This window comes from Semicossyphus pulcher, unplaced genomic scaffold (assembly GCF_022749685.1).
Source record: "Semicossyphus pulcher isolate SPU_LCO1_2020_fin unplaced genomic scaffold, fSemPul1.0.p SCAF_11, whole genome shotgun sequence".
Taxonomy (NCBI): Eukaryota; Metazoa; Chordata; class Actinopteri; order Labriformes; family Labridae; genus Semicossyphus; species Semicossyphus pulcher.
The window spans coordinates 9,336,607-9,360,690 of NW_027211615.1; the positions used below are offsets into that span (position 1 = coordinate 9,336,607).

Here is a 24,084-nt window from a genome sequence, read left to right on the forward strand (position 1 = left end):
GGATTGTTTGTTGTTTATGTAACCTGAATTCAAAGTAAAAATGTATGCTGGGAAAGGGGGCTATCATGTAAAAATGAATTTAACCTCACCTATACATAATTGTTATATTGTCATACTTTGTATATTCTTAATGTTGTGGTATTGTACATTTTCCCATTTAAATATATTGTCTAAATATTTGATCATTTTGTACTGCGATGCTTTGGCAAAATGTTTCTTAAAACTGTCAAACCCTATGAATTGAATTTGCAGACGGTTTTGTAATATTTTCATTTTCCCTTCAAATAACTCTTTTTGAACAATTAATGTCCCTTAAATTATTCAAATATAATACATATATTCCAACACTCAGAAAAGAAAGATGTGCAACCTGTGAAGATGAATTACAAGGAGAGAAACTAAATGCACCAAGAGCATGCCATGCCACACTTTGAAAACTATTTTCAATTTAATAAAATCTGACCACAGCAAAATAGTGTCAATTAAATACAAATAAACCAAGTAACAATCATTGGTTGTTTTGTACATATAAACAACTTAAGCATCCGCTCAAGTAAAATTACATTTTGCAGAAGTTTACACGTGTAACGCAGAAAAGAAAAAGAGTCAAAACCCAAACATGGAAAAATCCCACAAAGAGAAGAAGCAATACATCCAAGTGAAGTTCATAAAACAGCTTAAAGATTTATATCAAATAAACTGGATTAACACCTGGTTGACTTCTTGTGCACTTAATAACTCAGGGTTCTTTTGTTTAACACATACCGAACAGGTTTGAGTAAAATGAGAATTTTTCTTAGCAACATGTAACTTTGTTTTTCAACCAAAGGTTCTGCACAGTACCAGAACATTGTGTAGGAGGCCACTGCAAAACCTCTGACCTGGTTCAAATTAAAATGCAGCCTCTCAGGATGTGAAAACAAAGCATCAAATATTAAGAATGATGCTTTTGTCACTCCCTATGCAGCCCAGGTTCATGCAATCATGTAATCTTGACATAGAGGCTTCTTGTCTATGAGTTCAGGTTAAAAAATTACTCAAAATAAAAAAATATATACATTTCAAACAGGGGCAGAGAGCGTCCGAGTTCACTCCAGAGGCCTCCTCGTGAAGTACGTGGAGATTTTCTTCATGGCTTGTGGTGAGCGGATGGTCTGAAAAAAACACAAAAAAAGGTTAAGTGTAGTCCTCAACATTCCCATTCATGTAAATATTAGCACTGATAAGGAGGGTCAGACCTCAATGACTAAATAATGCTTGCTCAAGCCTTATTCTTTCCAAGTGACCTCATACGGACACTACAAACAGGGAAAACAGCCAGCCTGGCTTTGACCAAATAAAAAATAAAAATATAACAAGAAAACCAAGTCTTTATTAGTCAAAACAGCACAAACAGGCATAATAGAGAAACACATACAAATATGAAGGTGGAAAAGTTGTTAAAAAAACAAATTCTGAAGTGGGGATATTTATTGCTTACCGGTGAAGCTGGTGTCTTGCCTTCTTGTTTCTTGGAGGCGCTGGGGCTTCTGGGAGTACTGGGGCTCCCCTGACCTTTCTTCAGCTTCTGGCCCATCACTGACAACCAGTCGACCACTCTTGGAGAACAATTCTCTTTTCCTGTCTGTCTCGGTGAGGCTTGCTTGTTGTCATCTGCGTGACAGTCTGTTTGTACCCGGCTCTCTTGAGCTGGGCAGCAGAATCCAGACAGGATCCGGCTTTTCTTTGCTGCGGGGTAGAGTTCAGAAACACAGTCACACTGTTCTGCAGCCCCACAGTTTGAAGATGCACCGTCGCCGGTCTCCAGCCTGCGCTTGGCTCGTCGTTCTGCGGGAGAGGTGCTGCTTGCTGGGCTCTGCGGACACGGGCTCAGCACCTTACGCAGCTGAGGGCTGACCTGGGCGGGAGATCCGTGTCTCGGGGACAACCACTGTTTGATGGAAGATGGTGTCCTCTGGCGAGCAGCAGCAGCTTTGGCCTCCTGAGAAGGGAGCGGGGAGGTGGTGCTGGAGGGCAGAGGGAGGGCGGCTCCGCTTGGAGCACAGGCAGCGAGCTGGGGTGAGGCCAGGCCACCGAGACTCTCTGTCCTCTGGGTCTTCGCAGGAGTTGTTTCAGGTCGGATTACAGGCCCTTTAAAAAACAAAATGCCACATTACTTCAAAAATGAATGAATAGTTGATGTTTTTGCATTCATGGAAAAACCAGTTTACGTCAAAGCACTTCCATATTTCTCATGCTAAGGTAAGGCAATGATCTGAAGAGCAGACATTGTTACAAGGCAGTTAATGGTGGTTGTAACACTTACTGGAGGGAGACTTATGACGTGCCCAGCCCACGAGGTTGGCCTCTCCCACTGAAGACTGTGCTCCATCCATTTCTCTGTGAAGCCTCCAGATCCGTACAGTGTGATCATCGGAACAGGAAGCAATCTGCCAACAGAGGAGTGGAGATTATCACCAAGCCTAAATCAATCCTCCCGGCCTGTTAAAACAGCTCAGCTGCACAGCAGGAGAGCGCAAAAACCTCTAAATCAATTGCAGGAATGAGAGTACCATAGCTGTGAGCGGTTTTATATATCATTAGAGTTTACAGAAAGAAACAGGCTTGTTGTCTCACCTTAGTAAAATCTGTCGGGCACCATGCAACGGATGTCACCTCCTCGCTGTGGCCTTGGAGCATCATGGGAGGATGTGCAGGGTCAGAGATCTGAAATGTAAAGATAATATGAACTTAGAAACACCATATTACACAACAAATTCCCATTTTGATATGTCAAAATAAAACAAAAGCAGTACCTTCCAGATGTATGTGTGATTGTCACTTGAGCCACTGGCCAGGAACTGGTCATCTGGGCTGATTGAGGACTTTACATAAAATGAGGAGTTCTGGTGGCCACTGAAAACGCCCACTGTTGAAGGAAACAAACAATATTAGACTCACTTAATCATGCTTCGATTAAAAAGCAATTCAGCCTGAAGCGGAGTAGAAATAATAAATTGCATGACATTAAATGAGATGCTAATTGCTGCAAACTCTAATAGAAAGAGGGGAGAAGCTTGGAGATGCTGTCCTTTACTTCAAGTGGTGGTCTTGTCAATACTCCAGTGGCCTTATACAGGACATAACAAGTATCCATTTATACTGCAAAATGGCTGCCTGGCATGCAATGTGTGTGTATTAACTGCGGATTCAGTGCTGATTATCAGTCCAAATAGGGGTCCACATCCCCCAGGACATGAATATTTAAATCTGTTATCTATAGATAGAAGAATAAGCTCGTATTATCAAGAAGAAAAAAAAAGGCTGTGCATCTCTCTATCAAGCTGTGCCCTCCTGCCAACTCCCTGCTCCTCATGTCAGTGTAAGGACATAAGTTTGCAGCCCCATCTAGTGATATGCAATGGCAATGAATTAGTGATAAACCAGGAAAGGTGTGTTATAGTGGGGTCTTTGTTTACCTGGAGTCGTTTTTATCCCGCTGACATTGAACATGTAGATACTGTCGTCAGTGCAGTTACACATGACGTTGGATCGCGTGGAGTCTAGAGCGAGTCCAGAATAACCTGCAACACATTCACAACAAAGTTTAGTTTATTCTGGTCGTTCCCATATTTTAAGGTTATCATGATGTAAACAATTAGTTAAACGTACCCAGCCGCATGCGCATGCAAGAACCCGGGTATGGGTACGTCTGCAGGGGAGTGGGATCCTGACGGTGTGCAGTGTAGTTCTTCCTCAGATCCCACATCTTGATTACTCTGGTTTATTAACAGCGATGAAACAGTAAATTACCAATGCTTGTCTGTTTGCATTTGACATTTACTTTATATAGGTCTTGTCACTGTGGTTTCTTACCCATCAACTGCCCCAGAAGAGATGAGCGTGTGCTGATCCCGAAACAGAACCACAGTGACGCTCTGCTGGGTGTCCTGCAAGAGAAACAAGGAGCTAAAAATGTCAGCCTCCCGTCTGCGCGGCCATAGTGTTAATTAACTTAAGAGGGTCAGGTGTTGTAGAAACTCACCACACTGGGAGCCATGCCGCGTGCGCTGCTCCGCCTCTTCTTGGTTTTGGTGAGGGGGTTTGTTTCTGCTTTGTTGTGAGCGCCACTGATCTGTTTCACCTGTCTGTAGAAACCATCTGAGGGGATGACATAAACATGATCACACACTGCTCAATAGGAGATACCTTCAAATTCAAATGCACACAGTTATATATATATATATATATCTATACCTGACCAGCCAAGGAAATATACACATTTATCTACATAAAATGAATTTAAAATACAATTTTTTTTATATAAAACTAATGTAAAAGAAAAAAATTGTATATTGTCTATTATTATAATTTAAGAGGTATATTAAATCTACGTGTTGTGTGAAGTACACAGAACAGTAGTTATGCCATTAGTGCACTTTAAAATGCACCTAGTCTTATCTTTCTGCATATAAGGCAGAATTATAATAGAATTTTTTTTCTTCTGTTTTTTTACACAAAACAAATGAACATACAAGTTATAAAAAACAAAAGATTGCAGGGGCGCCAGTTTAGCTCAGTGGTTAAAGCGTGCACCCCATGTAAAGAGGCACAGCAGGGTTAAACTCCGACCCTCTGCAAGTCATCCGCACTCTCGCTTATCTAATTTCAGACTCTATCCACTAAATAAAGGCAAATAGCCCAAAAATATTCTTTAAAAAACAAAACAAAAAAATTAGCAACTGGTACCTTTTTTGCTGCATCTGGTGTCCCAGACCATAATATTTCCATCTCTGGCCCCAGTACAGAACACAGCTGTGTAATAGAAGACAAATGATCAATTATGTGATACAACAGAGCAACATTTAAAATGTCCCCTCGTTTTGCATTTCACGCACTAATCTTCTAAACAGTATATTCTAAAGAAAATAGAATTTCTGTTCTTTGATTTTAAAATCGGAGTATTTTTACTTCTTGGCATATATATAAGTAGTTATCAGTGACATATCTAAGTCTGTTACACTCTTATTCCGTGTGTCCTTTAAGAGACAACGGGGAACTAAATATCTCTACTGTACTATGATACTAGTTTTAAGGCGGGATATAGTTTACCTTTCTCCTCAGGTGTGAATGCGACAGACTTGAGGCTGCAGAGGTGACCCTTGAAGCTGCCCAACAGCTCCCCTGACTTTACGTCCCACAGCCTGGCCATCTGATCACCAGAAGCGGTCACCTATAGATGAGACATTACAATAATGTCATTAAAAGGCGGCTGTATTTGTATACAAAATTGGCTTACAAGTTGCTTTAAATGCAGTGATATAAACAAAGAGGAAATAGTATGGGAACATAAGAACTTGTAGACATCATAAATGTCTGTATGACTCAATAAATAAATTGAAATGTAGTATTTACTGACTTAACATCACATATCATTAGAGACTGACAATTTGGAAATAATCTGTACTTACTAATTGTGGCTCCCCTGGTACCCAGGCCAAGTCAAATACAGCGTTCTCATGAGCCAGCCATTCTGCAAACATTAACACACCATTAGCTACTGCAACTTCCTGATAGTAGACACAACTACTGTAGGACAAAAAGAGGTTCTTACACATACCTTTAAGAAGCTTGTTTTCTCTGCTCTCTGTGTTATAAATCCTCACAATGCCTTCCTCATTAGCTGCTGCGAGCACATTCTGCATGTTTCCAGCTTAAGAGAAGAGAGACAATGACACTCAGGTTAGAAGAAAAAAAGGATAATTGTGTATCTTTTGATAATAATGTTGGATTTAGAGGATATGCTGCGAGTTACCAGAGGAGAAAGCTAATCCAAATGGAGGCACAGAGTCACCCAGGTTTCCATATGAGATGTGTTCATCATGTCGGACACACTGGTAGCCTTCCAGCAGAGTGCTCAGAGGGTATCCGTGCCAGAGATCTGCAGGGAGGGCTGATCAGAGAAGACAGTACATTTAGTCCAATATTATATGAATAAATATGCAAACATACTGAAACTATGTTATTTTACCTTACTGCAATCAGAACTTAGGAATCAAATCGATCTGATTTTAATTAAAAAGTCATGCTTTATTTGTTTATGCTTTAATTGGAGTATACGCCATTTGTAACTTCATAATGTACGCAGACGTAGATCACACCAAGTTACAATAGTCACGTAAGCTAACGTTAATTTAAACATATTTGGAACGTTCATTCATAACGCCATGACAACAGAAATAGAGCACGAGCAACTTTCCAACTATGAACTGTAGCATGAAACAGAATGGTTAGCTAGTAACATTACCCTTGATGTAAAGCTAGTTTAATGTAGCTGAGTTGATAGCACAATTCAACCAAGGGAAACACCCCGTAACCAAAAAGCCCCCCAATATTGCCAAACACAACGGTCTTCTCACCATTCTGCCTTCGTCTGCCCACTCCTCTGTCAACGATTGAGCGGAAAAGCATCCCTACACTTGGGTAGAAGACGATCTGTAATATTTTAAAGTAACACTGAGAAGTTTGCCAGGTCGTTCGCTTGTGGTCCTGTTTTCCGTGTTACTGCGTCTCTTTCCCGCGAACAGATCTTCTGAACACAGGGACCGAATCCCCCGCTAAACTTGCGTTACGCGCTACCATTGGTCGAAACTGCCGCTTCCTCTCAAGCACCGCTTCCGCTTTTTTAATCTTTCAAAATAAAGGACCCTCTATGGAGAGGCCGAGTAAAGTTTCCATATTAATAGCCGTTAAAATTCCGACAAAAGTTTAAGTCACTCTCTTTTTAATCTATTTAAATGCGTTTAGAGCTTATTATAGTCATCAAAATAATTTGTAAGAGAATACAAGGTAGATCTACAAAAAAATGAAATAAAAAAAGGCTTCAACTGTAACAAATTATGTTCGCTTTATTTTGAAAAACAAACCTCTAGGCCGGAAGTAATGTAGCTGTAACTGCCGGTCGAAGTGTCTTCTATTCGCCTCCTTGCAATGAAATGCTAACGGCTTCTGGGTGCTGTCAAGTCTGTTGAAGTAATAAAAAATAAGTAATAATGTCGCTTTCAACTGCCCGTTCATTCCTGTCAGAAGCTTGTTATGGCGAACAAGAACTCGACGCTAATTCCGCTCTCCTGGAGCTGGACAAAGGTGCTTTAGCTAGCTTGCTAACTAGTTAGCATTTGTCTCATCGTTTTTGCTGAATGTAACTGAGTGTATGAGGATTCCCTGCTTGTTGTGACCGGTGAAATTACTTATATTCCAGGGTTGCGGTCGGGGAAGCTGGGGGAGCAGTGTGAGGCTGTGGTGCTCTTCCCCAAACTCTTCCAGAAGTACCCTTTCCCCATCCTCATCAACTCTGCATTCCTCAAACTAGCAGACATCTTCAGACTTGGGTATGGAAGCTTTATAAGTACTTAGTACTAAGATGATCGTAGCTCATTGAAAAAATATAAACCTCTTTGCAATTTTATAAATTTCCCATCTGTATTTTGGATGATGCTAATGAATTAACAAAATTCATAGGCCTAATTAAAGTTGTCCGTGTTTTTAAGGCACACATTACCAAAGGCAAGGCTGTCTGTGACAATATTACAACAGCCCTAAATAATTCCAATGTAAATAGTACAAATACTTCACAATAATTCACATTACAGTGTGCAACTGTACCTTGTAACTTTAACCTTTAAAATTACATTATAGCCTTTATGAAGGTAGGCTTCATAGCAGGACGGTGAATTAGACTATAGCCTCTTGGTGCATCTAATGAATAAAATCTGCTTTCTTTTGTGCCTTTTATGACATCTTTAATAAGAATATAATTTGAATATATGTGGCCCTCTGTAGCTTGTGTTAAACAAAAATCTATATTTCTTACAGAAGGAAATATGACTGACATGTCTTGCGGTGTGACTAGTGAAACTAGTATTACTGTGGTATTGACCTCTTTGTTAATAAAAGCTTGTTTCTTTGATTGCAGGAACAACTTCCTGCGGCTCTGTGTGCTGAAAGTAACTCAGCAGAGCGAGAAACATCTAAAAAAGATCCTCAATGTGGATGAATTTGTCAAACGGGTGTTTTCAGTCATCCACAGCAATGACCCAGTAGCAAGAGCCATCACTCTGAGGTAAAAAAATAACACATTACTTTAAGTTTTGCATTTTGCTAGCCTCCCACTCTATCAGCTTAAAACTAACTATTTCATTGCTGTTCCATCTACAGGATGCTCGGTAGTTTGGCCTCCATCATCCCAGAGAGGAAGAATGCCCACCACAGCATCCGCCAGAGTCTGGACTCTCACGACAATGTAGAAGTGGAAGCTGCCATATTTGCTGCTGCAAGCTTCTCAGCACAGTCAAAGTGAGTAAAACTGTTACTTCAACCTGAGCTGTAGTGCATATACATATGTTGGATGACAAAACATTGTGTTTTTTTGATTTGCAGAGACTTTGCTGCTGGGATTTGCAACAAAGTCAGTGAGATGATTCAAGGTAATATATTTAATCTGTACTTAAAAGTTTGCTCACACTTGTAACAAATGAAACAATGTAACCAATGCAGTCCATTGAATGATAAACAGGAGTACCTTAATGTGTGGAGATCTCTTGTGAATACAATATTTACAGAATCCACAAACATCTACGTCACTCAATGTCCAGAAAAAGCTTTCTCTTTAACAGAAAAAACGTGATATGTTCTATTTATCCTTCATTAAGAGTTTGCATTCCGCTTCAACCTTTGTCTCAACCTCAGGTTTAGACACTCCGGTGGAACTGAAGCTGAAGTTGATCCCCATGCTGCAGCACATGCATCACAATGCTAGCTTAGCCTCCAGCAGCAGAGATCTTCTGCAGCACCTGGTCAACTCGTACCCCTCCACCCCCATGGTCATAGTCACCCTGCACACCTTCACCCAGCTGGCTGCCTCCTCCCTCATCGATATCCCAAAGCAGGTATGTGCATTGACAGAGCTGAATCTTAGTGTTATTGGTTAATGTTTGTAGTACAGGGGGCGATCGCTTCCAGGTCAGATACTGGTCTGCATGGCAGTCAGATTTGGGGTAATGTTGCATTAAAACACTTGCAAAAACATTTACTGCAAAGTAAAGAAGCTGCAAACAAACCTCGTCTGTACAACAGCTGTCTGCTTATAGAAATCTATGTAAATGTTGAACTGCTGGTCAGTGCTACCCCAAATATTGTCACTACTTTGTATCTATATTTGTGAATGCAGCATACTTTTTTTTTGGTCCTAGAATGCATACAGTTTATGTTTGGCTGTGAATAGTGTAGCTGATGCTATTATTAAAATTGGCACTCTTTTAACTTCTGGAAAAATTAGTCACTTCGTATTTTGTTCCTTATAATTACAGTTGCAGCTCCTCCTTCAATACCTGAAAGATGACCCAAGAAAAGCTGTGAAGAGACTCGCAATTAATGACCTCAAGCTCCTGGCTAAAAAGGCTCCTCACCTTTGGATCAGAGAAAACACTCAGGTAGAGTTTCAGATGCTTGGACTTTAGGATCGTCTTCATGTTACAAGTTAAAGGTAATTAAATGTTCTTTGTCTCTGCAGACTCTGTGCGAGTGCGCCTTGAGCAGCCCATACAACAGTTTGAAGCTGGGGATGTTGGCTGTTCTCTCCACCCTCTCTGGAACAATTGCAATCAAGCAGTACTTTAATAACATGACAGGTTGTGATTCTAACAAACATCACACTGAATTTCTTTCATTGTGTAACAACTTGATCGTAACCAGGATTTAACTGCAGGTTTCCGTTGCGCTCATGTATCGTTAATAAGGGAAAGACTGTGGTCTGATCTGTATTCCTCTCAAACATTCCTCTCAGGTGGCTCCTCGGTTCCCCCCCGCCTCACTGACCTGGTTAAACTGGCACAAGAATGCTGTTACCACAGCAACCTGGCAGTGGCTGCTCACGGGGTCATAGTGCTTTCAAACATTGCCATTTCCTGTCCAGAAAAAGGTTAGCCGCAGCAAGAAACCGCTCATCAATGCATTGATCTCCTGCCCACTGATGTTTGCTCCTGTGTGCCAGAGCTGAGTGTTGCTGTGTGTTTCTCCTCCTCAGATATAGTGCAGCTGGAGCAGGACACGGTTTTAGGAGTGGAGTCCCTGCTGATGCTTTGCAGTCAGGACAGCAGCCCCAGTGCACAGGCCACACTCAAAGTAAGTCCAAATTTAGGCAATTTTAAGTGGACAAATGTAACACTGTAAGTAAGGAGGGCTGGTTATCCTAGTCTACATTATGACCCATCCTTCTATTTCCCTTGCACTAGACGGCCCTCACCTCATTGGTCAAACTGCTTAAAAGTCGCCCCCATCTCAGCCAATCAGCCGTGGAGTTCCTGCTCGGCCAGCTGCACCTATCCTGCGACTCCTCTCGCGTTCTCATGTGCCACGCTCTGGCAGCCATCGCCACCCACCTGCCGGTGCTGGGCGACGGCATGCTGGGAGATCTGGTGGACCTGTACAGAGTGGCCAGTCACTCCTCCACTGACAAGCAGCAGGAGCTTCTGGTGAGAGACGGTGCATGAGTCAGAGCTCAGCGGCTGTTGTTTGGTCTCACAACACTAGCTTTTATGTTTTAAGCACAGGCAGAGGGGACTCATCATAGCACTTACATCACATTTAAGCAGTAACTGTGTAATATCACTCTCCTCTCCCCTACTTTGCTTTCTGCAGGTTTCTTTGGCAACGGTGATTTTTGTTGCTAGTCAGTCGTCTCTGTCGGCTGAAGTGAAGACAGTCATCAAACAGCAGCTGGAGAACGTTGCTAACGGCTGGACGGTGTACCGCATCGCTAGACAAGCATCACGCATGGTAACCACATTTGCCCAAACATTGTAAGATGCATTTAACACTCCTGTCTTGATGGCATCTTTTGGTAGCACGTTGTGTTCTGATATGACATTGTCTTTTTGGTTAAACCTCTAACTGCCATTACTCTGGTCCTTACTCTGTTTTTAGACCTACATCTAAAATGGCTCAGTCCTCAAAGGGCCAGTTCGGCGATTTTCAACCTCAGTCCTAGCATGCTATTATGGGGAGCAAAGGCCTTTGGAGGAAGCTAGTTGCTTCTCCAACGGGCCCTGAAAAACCTCCGCCTGACTACGTTAAACGCATCATCTGACAGAGGCCAGGGAGCTCGCTAAACTACACTTCCTCAGTCTAGGAGGCCCGCCTCCGATGTCATGTCTCGTTCAAAATCGTCAGGTGTGAAATGTAGACTGGAGACCTGAAGACTTTTTAGACCAACGGTATATTCCTCTCGTACTTCGGATTCTGTACCGCTCTGAGCTGTTGCCTGCAGCGATCAATGCCCTTGACTGGGAAACAATAGTATTTCACTCCAGCGTCTCTCAATGGACCGTTCCTTTCAGAGGGAGGGGCGCAATGCACCCTGGGTGTTGTAGGAATGTAGAATGGGCGAAACCACGAGCTGTTTGTACAACTTTAACCAAAGCTATGGCACCAATTTCAAATATTATTGCTTCTATTGATTAAAGAGAACACTTTTTTCAGGGGCGAATTGCTCCTTTAAGTCTGTTAAAGAGCTGGTAAAGATACAGCAACTTTTATTCAAATCAAAAGCAACTTAAGCATGTTAAGTTAAGGTATGATTATTGATCTGCAGGGATGCCATGAGTTCTCCAGCGAGCTGTACCAGAGTCTGCGGACCCGTGTGGCATCAGAGCACTTCTACTTCTGGCTGAACAGCCTGAAGGAGTTTTCCCAGGCCGAGCAGTGCCTGAGTCACGTGGAGGACGGAGACTACAGCGGAGCCATGAGCGCCATCGCCGAGGCCCTGCGCTCCTACCAAAAGGGCATCGCCTCCCTCACGGTCAGTTTAATGCCAGGCATCTCATTGTCAGAAATTTTTTCCTGCTTCTCCAATGCTTAAAGCTAAAGATACTCAGTCTGCATCTCAAATTGTTAATGGATTAACTCTAATACAGGACTGTATCTTGTTAGGTCGCCCAAACAAGGCCTGTGTGGCTATTTAACCGTAGACGTTTGTGCTGTTATCTGATTAATCCTTCCCTCCAGGCTGCCAGTACTCCTCTGAGCCCGCTCACATTCCAGTGCGAGTTCATTAAGCTCAGGATCGACACCCTGCAGGCCCTGTCTCAGCTCATCTGTACCTGCAACAGCTTGAAAACCAGCCCCCCTCCTGCCATTGCCACCACCGTCGCCCTCACCTCGGGCAACGACCTGCAGCGATGCGGCCGCATATCCATGCAGGTAAAACTCAATACTGTGGGAGGTAAATCACGTCTGTGCGGGGGTGTCTCGGTACAAACATCTTAGAATCTTGTGGGTGCTTTGGATCAAGATCTAGCAGCTGGTATGAGATGAAAAAGAGGCCTCCTTCACCTCCTTCACTGTCCACCAGGATTTATGTTTCCAAGAAGATTAAATGTGCCCTATATGCAGTTAAACATCACATCACTTCTGTTTTTTTCCCCTTATTTCCAGATGAAGGTTTGCATGGATGAGTTCAGAAGTCTTGCAGCTCGCTACTCTGATTTACACCAGTCGTCATTTGATGCCGATTACGCCACCCTCCGCAATGTGGAGCTGTATCCTTAAACACACCTCAGTCGCATCCTGCTTTTGTCGGTCTGTTTTTTTCCCTGCTGAAGGTCTGCTCGTTGTTTCTCTTTAACTGTCTTCTCAGACAACAACAGAGCTGTTTGCTCGTCTCACATGTGATCGAAGCGCTGATACTGGACCCACAGGCAGCCAGGTGAGTGCTGATGGAACAGTGGGATTTTTATGACTTTGTTTTACTTTAGGTTAAAAGGTTTTCCACATTCTCGACGTACAAGAAAACGTCGATTCTCTGTGGTAGACTTCCAGTTAAGTGTGAGGAAGATGCTGACTAAGGCAACCTTTTGCGTCAAGGAATGTATCACGTTTAACCAACTACAGCGTGATATATGGTTGTAGCTTTTGCAAGCTCCACATCTGCCGTAGATCAAACCTTAATGAAAATAAATGCATCTTATTTAATATGATAAAAAAGCTTTTTTTACTTTACAATGGGCTTTTTTTTCTATTGAGAGTGCAATGTCACAACACACATCCCCTGAAGACATTTGACTGGAACTGATTGTATCAGTCTGTCTCTGTAATCTAGTTTCCAGGAGTATGGCACCCTGGGGTCGGTCCAGACAGAGAGTGAATACGAGCGACGGATGATGTCGGTCTTCAGTCGGGTATTGGAGGAGGTGGAAGGTCTAACCAAGAAACACCCCCCTGTTTCGTGCCTGGTGAGATTAATATAGAACATCTTGTTTGCAAATGCTTAGTTTTGGTAACTAATTCAGCTGCAGTGTCCAAAAGCAAATGATGGAAAAATACTAGGCTTCAGTTCAGTATGATATGTGTAGCTTCTTTTAGCTAATTCTGCTGTAGCTGTATCTGTGTCAGTAATATTGTTTTCATGCTGCACTTTTGGTGCACTTCTTCTTTCTTGCTCTCAGAGGATATTTTAACCTCAACAGGACTCTAACTTGGTTAAAATAAAGGGAACAAGAGCAGAAGCCAAATTCTTGTCATGTGAATGTAATTACTTTTTTGTTGTTGTTGTTTCTCAGCATACAGGATGTCTCTGTGATGCCGTCATCGCTCTGCTGAAGGTCCCACTGTCTTTCCAGAGGTATTTCTTCCAGAAGCTTCAGTCTACAAGCATTAAGGTACAGTTGCTCACTTTAATAAGAAAAGAACAAAGAAATTACATCCCAAAATAAAAGTACAGATACGAAACGATGTAAAACATTATAGGGACGTCCTTCACTACAATCTGCTATTAAATACGTGTTGTGTATTACTAAGATATGCGCGATACAGATAGTGTTTGTTGATATCCTTATTGGATAAATAAAAGCAGTACTGTTTATTTCCTGTTTATGTAGTTTTATTAGATTTGTGTATCCCCTGAGACAACATAAGTGTACATGAAGCCTGTTCATGTTAATGATATGAACAATGAACGAAGGAAAGAACACAGCCTCATAACTCTGATGCATTTATTAGACCATAAGATCGACCTTTTGGCGCCATCAAACTTTCCTTTGATGGAAGTGTTGAAGTGTTTCAATAAGCACTGTTTTTCAGGGACATCTTTAGGCATTTCAGGTTTAAGTGCCTTTTTCCTCTTAACATTTGTACCACCAATAGGAACGCTGAAGTCAGTTCGGAGCGGTGTGTTAGTGTTGTGTAAAGGGTTTCATGCAAAGTAGACATACGAGTTTGGACTGAAATGTCCTTGAATTTGTCCATGTTTTGGTCTATTCCTTAGGTTACTGTTACAAGCTGTTACCCAGGTTTATTAGGATCCTGATTGCCTGTATTGGCTCGTGTGTTGACCAATAAATGTACATTTACAACTAGACTGATCACCAAGGTTCCTCTTGTGCTTGGAGAATACCAACTCAGAAGGAGAGGCTGAAAAAATCCATCTTAAAAACTTTGATCATACTTAGTTCCTTCAGGGCAGATACAAGAAAAGAACACTGAAAAAGTTCCTTCAGTCCAAAATAGGCTAGTGTTAAGACATGATGACATGCAGCCTCACAGCTGACTGAAAACAGCCGCTCACAAACAGCACAAAAGATCAGCTAAGAACACATACTGTAAATACATTCTGCTTTACATGGCTATGGGATCATGGTGACAGCTATATGTGACACTGTTTCTTCAGATCTGTTAGGGCTGACCGAGGTGTGTCTTTTATTTCTCCAGCTCGCCCTCTCTCCTTCTCCACGAACGCCGACTGAACCGATCCCTGTGCAGAGCAGCCAGCAGCTGACTCTGAAGGTGGAGGGGGTGGTGCAGCACGGTTCCACTCCGGGACTCTTCAGGAAGATCCAGTCCGTCTGTCTCAACGTCACCTCGGTTCTTCAGAGCAAGACAGGGCCTGACTACAAGGTATGTAGTGTTTGCCAGGGTCTAGTTATTGCTCAGTTAGGGAATATGCTCATTTATACTTTTCGTATATGCATTAAAGCTTATGTCAAGTATTTTAAACCCACATAAACCGTGCGAACACAGCTACATTATGGTGTTTATCTGCAGATCAGCCTAATTCCAGTATTTGTACTCCTGTGTTTTGTATTTTCATGATTTGGCTGTTTTTTCTCCCCTGCACTTTTCCTCTTAGATCCCACTCGACACTAAAACTAATGAGATCGAGCAGCGGGTAGAGCCGCACAACGACTACTTCAGCACCCAGTTTTTGCTGAATTTCTCCATCCTGGGCACTCACACCGTCACCGTGGAGGCCTCTGTGGTGGATGAGAGCGGGATCGAGTGGAAGACCGGGCCCAAGACGACGGTGTCTGTCAAATCCCTGGAGGATCCTTACTCCCAACAGCTCCGCCATCAGCAGCAGCAAGGAGGAGCTCAGCCCGCTCCACAGAGGAGTGCATACGCCCGCTTCTAGCGAACATCCTCTCAATGCTTTATTGTCAATAATGGTTTAAGGTTGTTTTTTGACCTGTTTTGTCTTGTAGAAATGTAACATGTACATATTTTTTCAAGCATTAAAAAAACAGATTTAACTTCAATGCTGCACACTGAGTATAATCCTTTCAAAATACCTTTAACCAGGTGTAAAAGGATGCAGGGAAATGCTATTATTTCAGCAGACCTAGTCCACACAATGTTGGACTTTAGTACAATCTGATGGTGAAGATTTTCATCATAAAGGTCAGCCTCCAGAAAAAAGCAAAATTGCTTTTATTCTCTGTCCATATTTTTAATCCAGTAGTATTTCATGCATGTAGTAATCTCCAGGACAGTTTAGTACTGAATGCCCTTGGATTTAGCGTGTCGATATAAAGTGTAATATCATAAATGACCATCAGGGGGCAGAACATAGTCATTAACTGGACATCATTGTCTGAAGAGCACTAAAAATCTCTGCTCCAGACTTGTCTGAATCACAATGTTAAATTTGGACTTCTAGTTTTAGGTATTAATTCCTACAGTGCAACAAAGAATATCACCTTAGTAACTACAATGTTTTGGTGTTCATCTTATTTTTCTCAACATTAATGACACTAGCACTAAACTATCTCACGTTCAAAAATCCTCCAGTAATGATGCAAACCCGTCTCAAATAGCCCACGCTGTTTCTGGTCACAATTAAATGACATACGTTGATTGTAATGGTTAACTCACGCACCCACACTGATGATGTAATCACAAAATAACCCACAGCCGGGAATAAGTCCAAATGACAACAGATGAAGTCATAAAATTCAGTCATTGTGTTGAAAAAAGCACATTCTCTTTTGTCAGATACAGAAACCATCAGCACTTGACATGAGAGAGCCTGCGCACTTCAAGGCTACAAGCTGGCGTCAGGTAAACGACAGAGCGTAAAGTAAGACGGAATAAAAGTGGGAGTTCCGCATGTCGTTTTCAAAATAAAACCTTTTATATGTCGCTATGTATCACATCTTGTGAAAACAGCAAACCGTGGTCAATTATTTCTCAGTGGTAGACCAAGTCATTTTCTATTTTTGTAGAGTGTTTTTCTTTCACCAATTTAAACACATTTTCCTTTGTGTAATTTGACATCCTACATTGATGTGAGTTCAAATGCTAGATTTCAAATGAACACTGGCAACATGATTACCCTTTGGTAATTATATGTACAGCATTTTTTTTTTGAGAATTTGCATCACTCAAGTACAATATCAATGAAAGTTGCTCTTGCATTATCTCGAATTGCTCCACCCTGTTTGTGGATACTTAATATTAAATTTAAGTGTTGTATCCCAACAGAAGAACTCTATCCTGTTGCTTAAACACTTTAATTCGACTTATTAACAAATATTTGTTTTCAAGACCTTCAGTATACAAAAAGCAGGTTTTTTTCTTTCTTCTTTCTCTTTGTTTATTCAAAAATAAAAGAGCAGAACTATAACAATTGGATCAAACTTGCCTTGCTATATAACTTTTGAAATTGTTTATAACACATAAAGGTAAGTGAAAAAACATGTAGTCCTACCTATCTACCAACAGCTGAAGCTTTTATTTTGAAGGCAATGTGGACTCACTTCCGGTCTCGCTCTCCTGATCTTTTGTGTACATTGACGCGGTGTGAATCCGGGTCTGGAGGAAGATAACGGGTCCTGGCAGCCTAGAAACGAAAAATCGCTGTCCTTCGTACTTGATGTGCATATGTCGCTTTTAGTTTATGTGGTGTTTGTCGAACTAACAGCGTTGGTATCCGGCCCGGCGGGAGCCGCCTCTCGCCCATATTCGCTAATGGGAGCTCAGTAGCTAGCTAACTTGACGATGATGATGATGATGCATCAGTGGAATTATCCCGGTGTCTCTCACTGAGATGGAGCCAGCGACGCTCAAGTGGAGTTGCTTGCTAGCTAGCTAGCGAGCTAACAGTGCCCGCTGGGATTGACTGTGCCCGAGCAGCCCCTGGTAACGTTAGCTAAATGGGTGCAGCTGCAGTTTTAACGCTCGGGGTTTATTTTATCGTTATCAGACATTACCTCCACTGTCCCCTGATTTGATAGAGGCTGGCCATGTCAACTAGCACAAAATGCTAACTTAACCGTTAAGGTTAGCCACACGTGACACAATTTATCTCGCTCCGACAATTAGCTACATCTCTGACCGTCCTTGGATGCTACAGTGACATTAATTGGGTGAGTAACACGAGCTACCAGACTTGTATCACAGGGTCGGGCTATGTTCTGGATGAGGAGCCGATATTGCGCTTTGCACCAGCCTTCAGACATCCAGCTAGCATTTGGTATATTGTCTTTAACATACTGAAGCTTCTTGGCTTCATTTATAATGTGTGTATTACAATGTTAGAGTCTTTGGGTTTGCAGTAGCTGATACAGTTCTTACTATCTGTTCCCGTTATGCTAACTCAGCCCACTGCTAGCTAGCATGTCTTGAAGTGCTCGTGCGACTGGTCCTTTTATGGTACTGTCTCTGCATGCATTACAGTAAATGCTAGGCAGCTAGCTAGCAGAAAGTCACGAATAGGCAAACAAAGCCACAGTACAGAATAAATCCTGTTGGATAATAGTCTGAAGATAGCGTCCACTACGTGTGTGTTTGACTGAAATCCCGTGAAACAGCCTCACCCTCAGCCTCACTGCTGTGTCTCCACAGTGTGTGCTGTAAGGTTGGTTTATTAACTGGATTTGTGTCCTGCTCGGGGCACATCGGTTTGTTTACAGTAAGGATAACGTTGTTTACACTCATGACTTTACTTGTCTTTTGTCACACAAGCCTAGCAGACATGCTATAAATGCTGCCCGTGTCTCTGTTGCAGACGGTGTGTATCAGGATGGCACAGCTCTTGGATGGGGCCGGCAAACTGGGCTGGGTTCTGCTCAAGGCTGTGCTCCGCTTTGTGTTTATGTTCTTCAACAACTGTGTAGCCATCCCATCCTACTGCTTATACCTGCTGCTCCTGCAGCCGCTGAGAATATGGGACAGCTCCACGTTCTGGCACATTGAAGGAATCATGTTCAAATGGTTACTGGCCATGGTGTCTTCATGGGGATGGATCGCAGGTTATACAGGTAAGTTGGTGTATGATTAATGTACATAGTCATTGTCCCATGTGCTGCCTTGCATGCAAAGATATATTTGCATACCAGACTCCATGGTAAAAGCTTACTGATGGGTGGTAATGCTCAAGATAGATCTAAAAACAAATGAAGTATCCCCTTAGTCCTAGTTTAAGGAGTCACTGAGATCATAAAACCTATAAGCAACAATGTTTGAAAAGCCCCAAAAAGGTCATTTACAGTCCAGCTGTTCTAAAGCTGTTCACAAAGTCAGACTCTTCTAACCATCTGGATGAAAAAGTATTCAGTTCGCTGCAAGATAAAAAACTTTACAATGCTGTTCGACCCCCACAAAGATGGTCGCTGTATATGGCATGTGCATTTTCTTAATTTAAACAAGGTGAATCAAAGTTTTAACATTTCAGTGTTTTCGTTTTTAAAGCAGACACATTATTTTTGTCATCCAGAACACAAGGAGTGTCTTAGGCTTCTGGAAATGTATCTTCAAAACACCAGCACCTTCTGGGATATGTTTAGAAACACCAATGCTCACCTCTGTGACTCTAATACAAATACGTGAGAGGCACAAACTTGGGCTGTTTGCTTTACGGATTACTACTAACCGATTACTACTATGTGAGCATAGACTCCAATGTGTAGTTGCTTTCCCACTGTCCTCGTGTTTTACAAAGTGCTCTCCTGATTTTTGAATACGTCAATAAGAGGGGGTAACGTTAGATAGGTTAGATTTTGTTAATATTTCACAGACTAACTAGGAACAACAGATTCATTGGTCATGAAATTACTTGTAAGTTTTTGTTGACTTGATTCACTTGATTGACGAAGTACAATCACGGCATAGGATTTCTTTCTGGTAGTAATTGTACAACAAACACACCTAACTGTCGCACATGTTGGATGAGCAGCAGCATACTTTCAGTGGTTGGTTTCCTCTCTGATGGCTGGTTGAATACGTTGAAGTGATTCGGGCAGCCGGTGGTGTTTGGTTGCACAGAGCTGCGAGCAAATTGCTTACAAACTGTTAAGTGGTGAACAAGGGGAGCAACAAGGTGTACTGATTAATAATGCAGAGCCTTCAACCTATAGAACACCTGGGCTTGCTTTGAGCAATATGTGTTACACACCTTGATAGACAGTGTTTGGAAGTGGAATACAATACGGCCGTGTCATGTGAACGCTGACTTCAGTTTAAATCAGGTCTGACTTAGACCATTATTTTCAATCTGGTTCGTCTTATATTAATTTGATACGTTTTTAATGCTGATTTTAAGTGTTTGTTATAATGACACAAACCTGATTTGAGCTTATGCGACTTTAGTTATATTAAAATGTCTATTCTTCTTACAGTTATTAAAGAACAGTGAGGCGTAAGGCCACACAATAACAAATCACTCAAAAAAAGATGGCGGAAGGGAGCTACAGGATAAAGTTAGAACCTTAAAGTTTCCTTTAAAACAGCCACATCATTAACAATATAAGAAGTAAACAATGATTTCTGTTGTACTGTATAAAACCCAGCTATGACGCAGTGTAGCGGCATGATAACAGTTAATGTACACTCCCTTTAAATGAACTCCCCTTCATTTTTTTGTATTCTTTTGCACCAGCTTGCGAGGTGTATATTCTGAGGTGTTGTTGCTCAGACGGATGACTTGTTTAGACCGCTGGCCATGTAAAAGCAGATAAACTGTTTTGGTGGAGGGGTCAGCATTCAGAGCGCTGTGACCCGTACGCAAGGACAATTTTACAAGGATAGGTCGATACACCCTGTTACCTTTCCCTCACAAGGCTGCGGTGCCCTGCACCGTGTGAATGACCTCTGAAGCTTGACAACACACACCATTTAAATGACCGTGGTTTTGTCCAAGGTCACAGCTTTTATTGTCGCTCATATTTTCCTCCATTCTCTCCAAAGTTACAGCTGCGGTTTATGTTTGTGTGCAGATCTGTCCCTCTGCTTCTAAAAGCACACAATTTCACTGTGTTGCCAAATTTAATATAATATATCTTAAGACAGACTCATGCTGAACATCGGAAAAGATGTTTGTGGAGTTTATGAGCCTGCAAAGTGTTCTGTTTGTATGTTCATTTTATGACATGCGTAAAGACAAATGTTTGATTTAGCGTACTCTGGATGGAGCAGCTCTATTTTTTACAGCTGTTTTGTCCAGCCTTCAGAGCTGCTTGATGTGTGTCAGATAAACAGGGATGACACACAGCAGTCTGGAAGCTGAGCTCTGGTTAACCATCAGACATGAAGGATGTTGCATCACTTCACAGGAGAGGCAGAACAATGGGGCTTTGTAGATAATTTGGTCACCTTATCAGCACAAAATCTTGTCATACACTGTTTATTCTTTGAGTGGGGCAATTTGCAAAAGCATGCATAAATTCTAGGAAACCTTTTCCAACCTGAGCTCTCTAGTTTAGAAGTCAAATCTGAAGCTTCTTATTGAGGCTTTAAGTGAAGTGTGAAAGTGAAAATATGTGGTGTATTGTGTGAACTTGAAACTTAAAGGGATAGTTCGGATTTTTGCACATCAGGTTGTATCAAATACTTGATAGTAGCGTAGTGGATGCAAAGCTATTAGCTCACTCACCGAGTCCCGTGGTCGGAGTTCTGGCCGGTTGAACAATCCAGTATCACGACGCCTGCCACAGGCGTCGTGATACTGGATTTCAAGAGAGAATATAGTGCCGAAAGAACGGCGCAGTATATGAAATCCTAGGACAACGATTTTGTGTTAAAAATGGATCAGCGTTGTCTCCCTGTTGTTTTTGCAGGGTTAAACTTTTTTGGTTCATGACCCTGGCATCTTGCCGGAACTACTTCTTCTACGTTCGGAAATGGCCAGAACTCTGACCACGGGACTGAGTGAGCTAATAGCTTTGCATCCACTACACTACTAGCAAGTATTTCATACAACTTAGTGTCCAAAATCTGAACTATCACTTTAAGTAAAAGGTGCTCTCCTCATGCCTACAGCAGGACTGATGGGTGTTCTCATTAAGTACACATGGGCGTGAACAGGCAGTTCTATGTTGCACTGAAGATCAGACTCTTGTTCTTCAGGTGTGAATGGTCTTGCTATAATATCAAAGACAGGGTGCAGTGTTTGATCAGTGCAGAGATAATTAATGCCCTCTGCAAACAGGCTTACTTGTAAGTAAGAAACTATTCATACAGTTGCAGACTGAATAATGATACAGGATGGCTGTTAATGTTGGCCGAGGAACTCCTCGTTGCTCTGGTATCTGCCCTGTTGATTTGGTAGAAATGTAATAATGACAACTGCAGCTGAGCTCTTTTTATAGCTCTATTTATAAATGAAAAAATTGAGCTTCTTCCTTTTTGAAAGATCCTAATTTTATTAAAGAACATGCTTGCACTGGCCTGGCTAGTATTGCCGTCGCTCCCTCGACTGCTTCATTTAAAACCTCAAGTAGAATCAGTAAAGGCTTTCTGATAAAAGAGGGGACTGAAAAGAGATCCCCGACTCAGCCGACCTGGTTCCCCTCGCTCCAGAGCCGGAGACCGAGGATGTCAAAGAACGTAACAGCACACATGGTACTAAGAGCTCAGAGGTTAGAAGGGAGAAAAGACCTTTAAAGAGGGGGTATTATGCTGTTTCACATTTTAAGACATATATAATGTTACAATGTTGGATGTCCAGATTAAACGTGGGTGAAGTTTCAAATCTGTAGGTAAAAGTATGTTGGAGTTATCCCCTGGCTTCCCATCTCAGTCTGCAGCGAGCTGTGAACGCCAGGTTTTACACTGTTTTTTCTACACGCCGCACTCTGTGACATCACAAATGTCGTTTTCTACCCCTCAGGTATCACAGATATGAAATACGAAGCTTGAAATGAGCATAACAGCCCCCCTTTAAATCTTGTCTCCTCACAGCTCACTACCATGCAATCAATAGTATTGTGCAAAGACTGTTTTGTCTCATAGTAAGTTAGCACTCTGCTGACTGCAGTGTCTCTGGATGCACTTTTATGTCCAGTGTCAGCTGCCTAGGTACCTTAACAGAGCGACGACGAAAAATGGCGGGAGAAATATAGTGGTTTATTAGTACCATCCCAAACCTTATGAGTAAAAGTGAAAATAAGCGTTTCTAATGTGTAAGCAATATAACGAAAGTAAACTGGACTCAATGGTGGAAATTTGGCTTTACACAAGTCAGCTGTTTGCTGTGAAATGTCTATCTTGTACTTTTAGTGGCATTACTGTCATGTGGTCACTTTGTATGGTCATTTGACCTGACCCCTATTTTCCCCGGTTGTTGTCAAAAGCAGCGCGAGTGTTTGAGGCCTGATCAGTGTCTCTCTCTCTCACACACACACACACACACACACACACACACACACACACACACACACACACACAGTGGACACAAACAGGTGCACTAAAGCCAGCAGGATTAAGTCTTCATAGCTTGCTCGAGCAGCGGGTCTGTTGGTCCTGTGAGGAGATCAAAGATGATGACTGTTAAGATTGCTGACACCACACACTTGTCTCCCAGTTTTTGAGTGACGCATCCGAGTCTTTGATCATATTAAGAGTGTTATGTTTATATACAAGGCTGAGTAATCTGGTTATTCATGTCCCTTTTGTGCATGATTATAACATTATCAAGACTTCTTCTGCCCGTCTGCTGTCCACAGAGGCGTGTCTCTGACTCCTCAGTTTCCCTGCAGGTTTCCTTTTGTCTTTATACCTCAGTCACTAACCGTGATCTAAAGTAATAATCAGTATATTAGAAGTTTAGTTGGATAGGTAGAAAATTAATATATGCCTCTATTTTGATAGTAGATTCAATTCTACTTTTCCACGTACATTATGATGTTTTGGATTATTGTTTGGACAAAAAAAAAAGACATTTGATTATCAGTTTTTATCCGTCCTAGTTCAGCTCTTCTTTTTACCAACGTTTAAAGCCCCCCTTTAAATTTAGGTCTAGTTTGTTGACATGTTTAGATCTCCAAATGTGCATAATGTTGGCTTTTTTGGTAATTTGTGTTCCTAAACTCTTTCATTCTGCTGTTCTGTTTGCAGCTACCCTTTATGTTCGCTAACTGAACTGAATTGTGAAGTACTTTCTAACGTTTTCAATGACTCTGTCGTCTTACATGGTAACATTTACATGAGGAACAGTTTTAATGGAGTTAGTGCTCCGTCTGATGCTCAGCCTGTCTTGCACACACAGTCAGGCCTTCACCTCTAGCTTCACATAAATTCATATAATGTTCAGAGCTGAAAAAATTAGCCGATCAAAATAAGATTCATAGTTGTTATGCTGTTAAGAGAGAGTGTTTCAGAAGCAGCAGTACACAAAGCCACAGTTCACATTCGCTTTTTGGTACAAGTGTAAACTGTGTGTTTGGGTTTTGGACTGTTTCACAGTATTCTGATTAACAATCAGTTAATCACGATTGTCATAATGTTATTGTGAATTGCGTCTACGTTTCTGAAAGCAAAGACACTCCTGTGTAGACAGCA

The 24,084-nt window shown here is 41.8% G+C and overlaps 3 protein-coding genes across 3 annotated transcripts in view; 2 read left to right on the forward strand and 1 right to left on the reverse strand.

Annotated features, from left to right (window-relative positions):
• Positions 1 to 1,088: 1,088 nt before the first annotated feature.
• Positions 1,089 to 6,450, reverse strand: dtl (denticleless E3 ubiquitin protein ligase homolog (Drosophila)). Its single transcript, XM_069657653.1, has 15 exons — positions 6,399 to 6,450; positions 5,795 to 5,932; positions 5,600 to 5,692; positions 5,451 to 5,512; positions 5,092 to 5,212; positions 4,729 to 4,794; positions 4,025 to 4,140; positions 3,856 to 3,929; positions 3,652 to 3,758; positions 3,459 to 3,563; positions 2,796 to 2,908; positions 2,617 to 2,706; positions 2,306 to 2,429; positions 1,481 to 2,130; positions 1,089 to 1,154 (listed from the first exon to the last, which is right to left on the reverse strand). The coding sequence occupies exons 1-15, from the start codon at positions 6,448 to 6,450 to the stop codon at positions 1,089 to 1,091; spliced, it is 1,977 nt and encodes a 658-aa protein (XP_069513754.1).
• A 527-nt stretch (positions 6,451 to 6,977) lies between these two features.
• Positions 6,978 to 15,566, forward strand: ints7 (integrator complex subunit 7). The gene is made up of 20 exons (XM_069657184.1): positions 6,978 to 7,125; positions 7,241 to 7,370; positions 7,955 to 8,101; positions 8,197 to 8,334; positions 8,419 to 8,465; positions 8,728 to 8,927; positions 9,348 to 9,470; positions 9,551 to 9,668; positions 9,824 to 9,958; positions 10,064 to 10,161; positions 10,272 to 10,511; positions 10,678 to 10,815; positions 11,630 to 11,836; positions 12,043 to 12,237; positions 12,472 to 12,575; positions 12,674 to 12,742; positions 13,136 to 13,268; positions 13,596 to 13,694; positions 14,743 to 14,928; positions 15,161 to 15,566. The coding sequence occupies exons 1-20, from the start codon at positions 7,032 to 7,034 to the stop codon at positions 15,440 to 15,442; spliced, it is 2,883 nt and encodes a 960-aa protein (XP_069513285.1). The 5' UTR covers positions 6,978 to 7,031; the 3' UTR covers positions 15,443 to 15,566.
• A 1,524-nt stretch (positions 15,567 to 17,090) lies between these two features.
• The window catches only part of lpgat1 (lysophosphatidylglycerol acyltransferase 1), a 58,393-nt gene continuing 51,399 nt past the window's right edge, over positions 17,091 to 24,084 (forward strand). The window contains exons 1-2 of the mRNA XM_069657660.1: positions 17,091 to 17,675; positions 18,317 to 18,569. Coding sequence (XP_069513761.1) covers positions 18,332 to 18,569 — 238 coding nt within the window. The 5' untranslated portion in view covers positions 17,091 to 17,675; positions 18,317 to 18,331. The remainder of the gene's footprint in view (positions 17,676 to 18,316; positions 18,570 to 24,084) is intronic.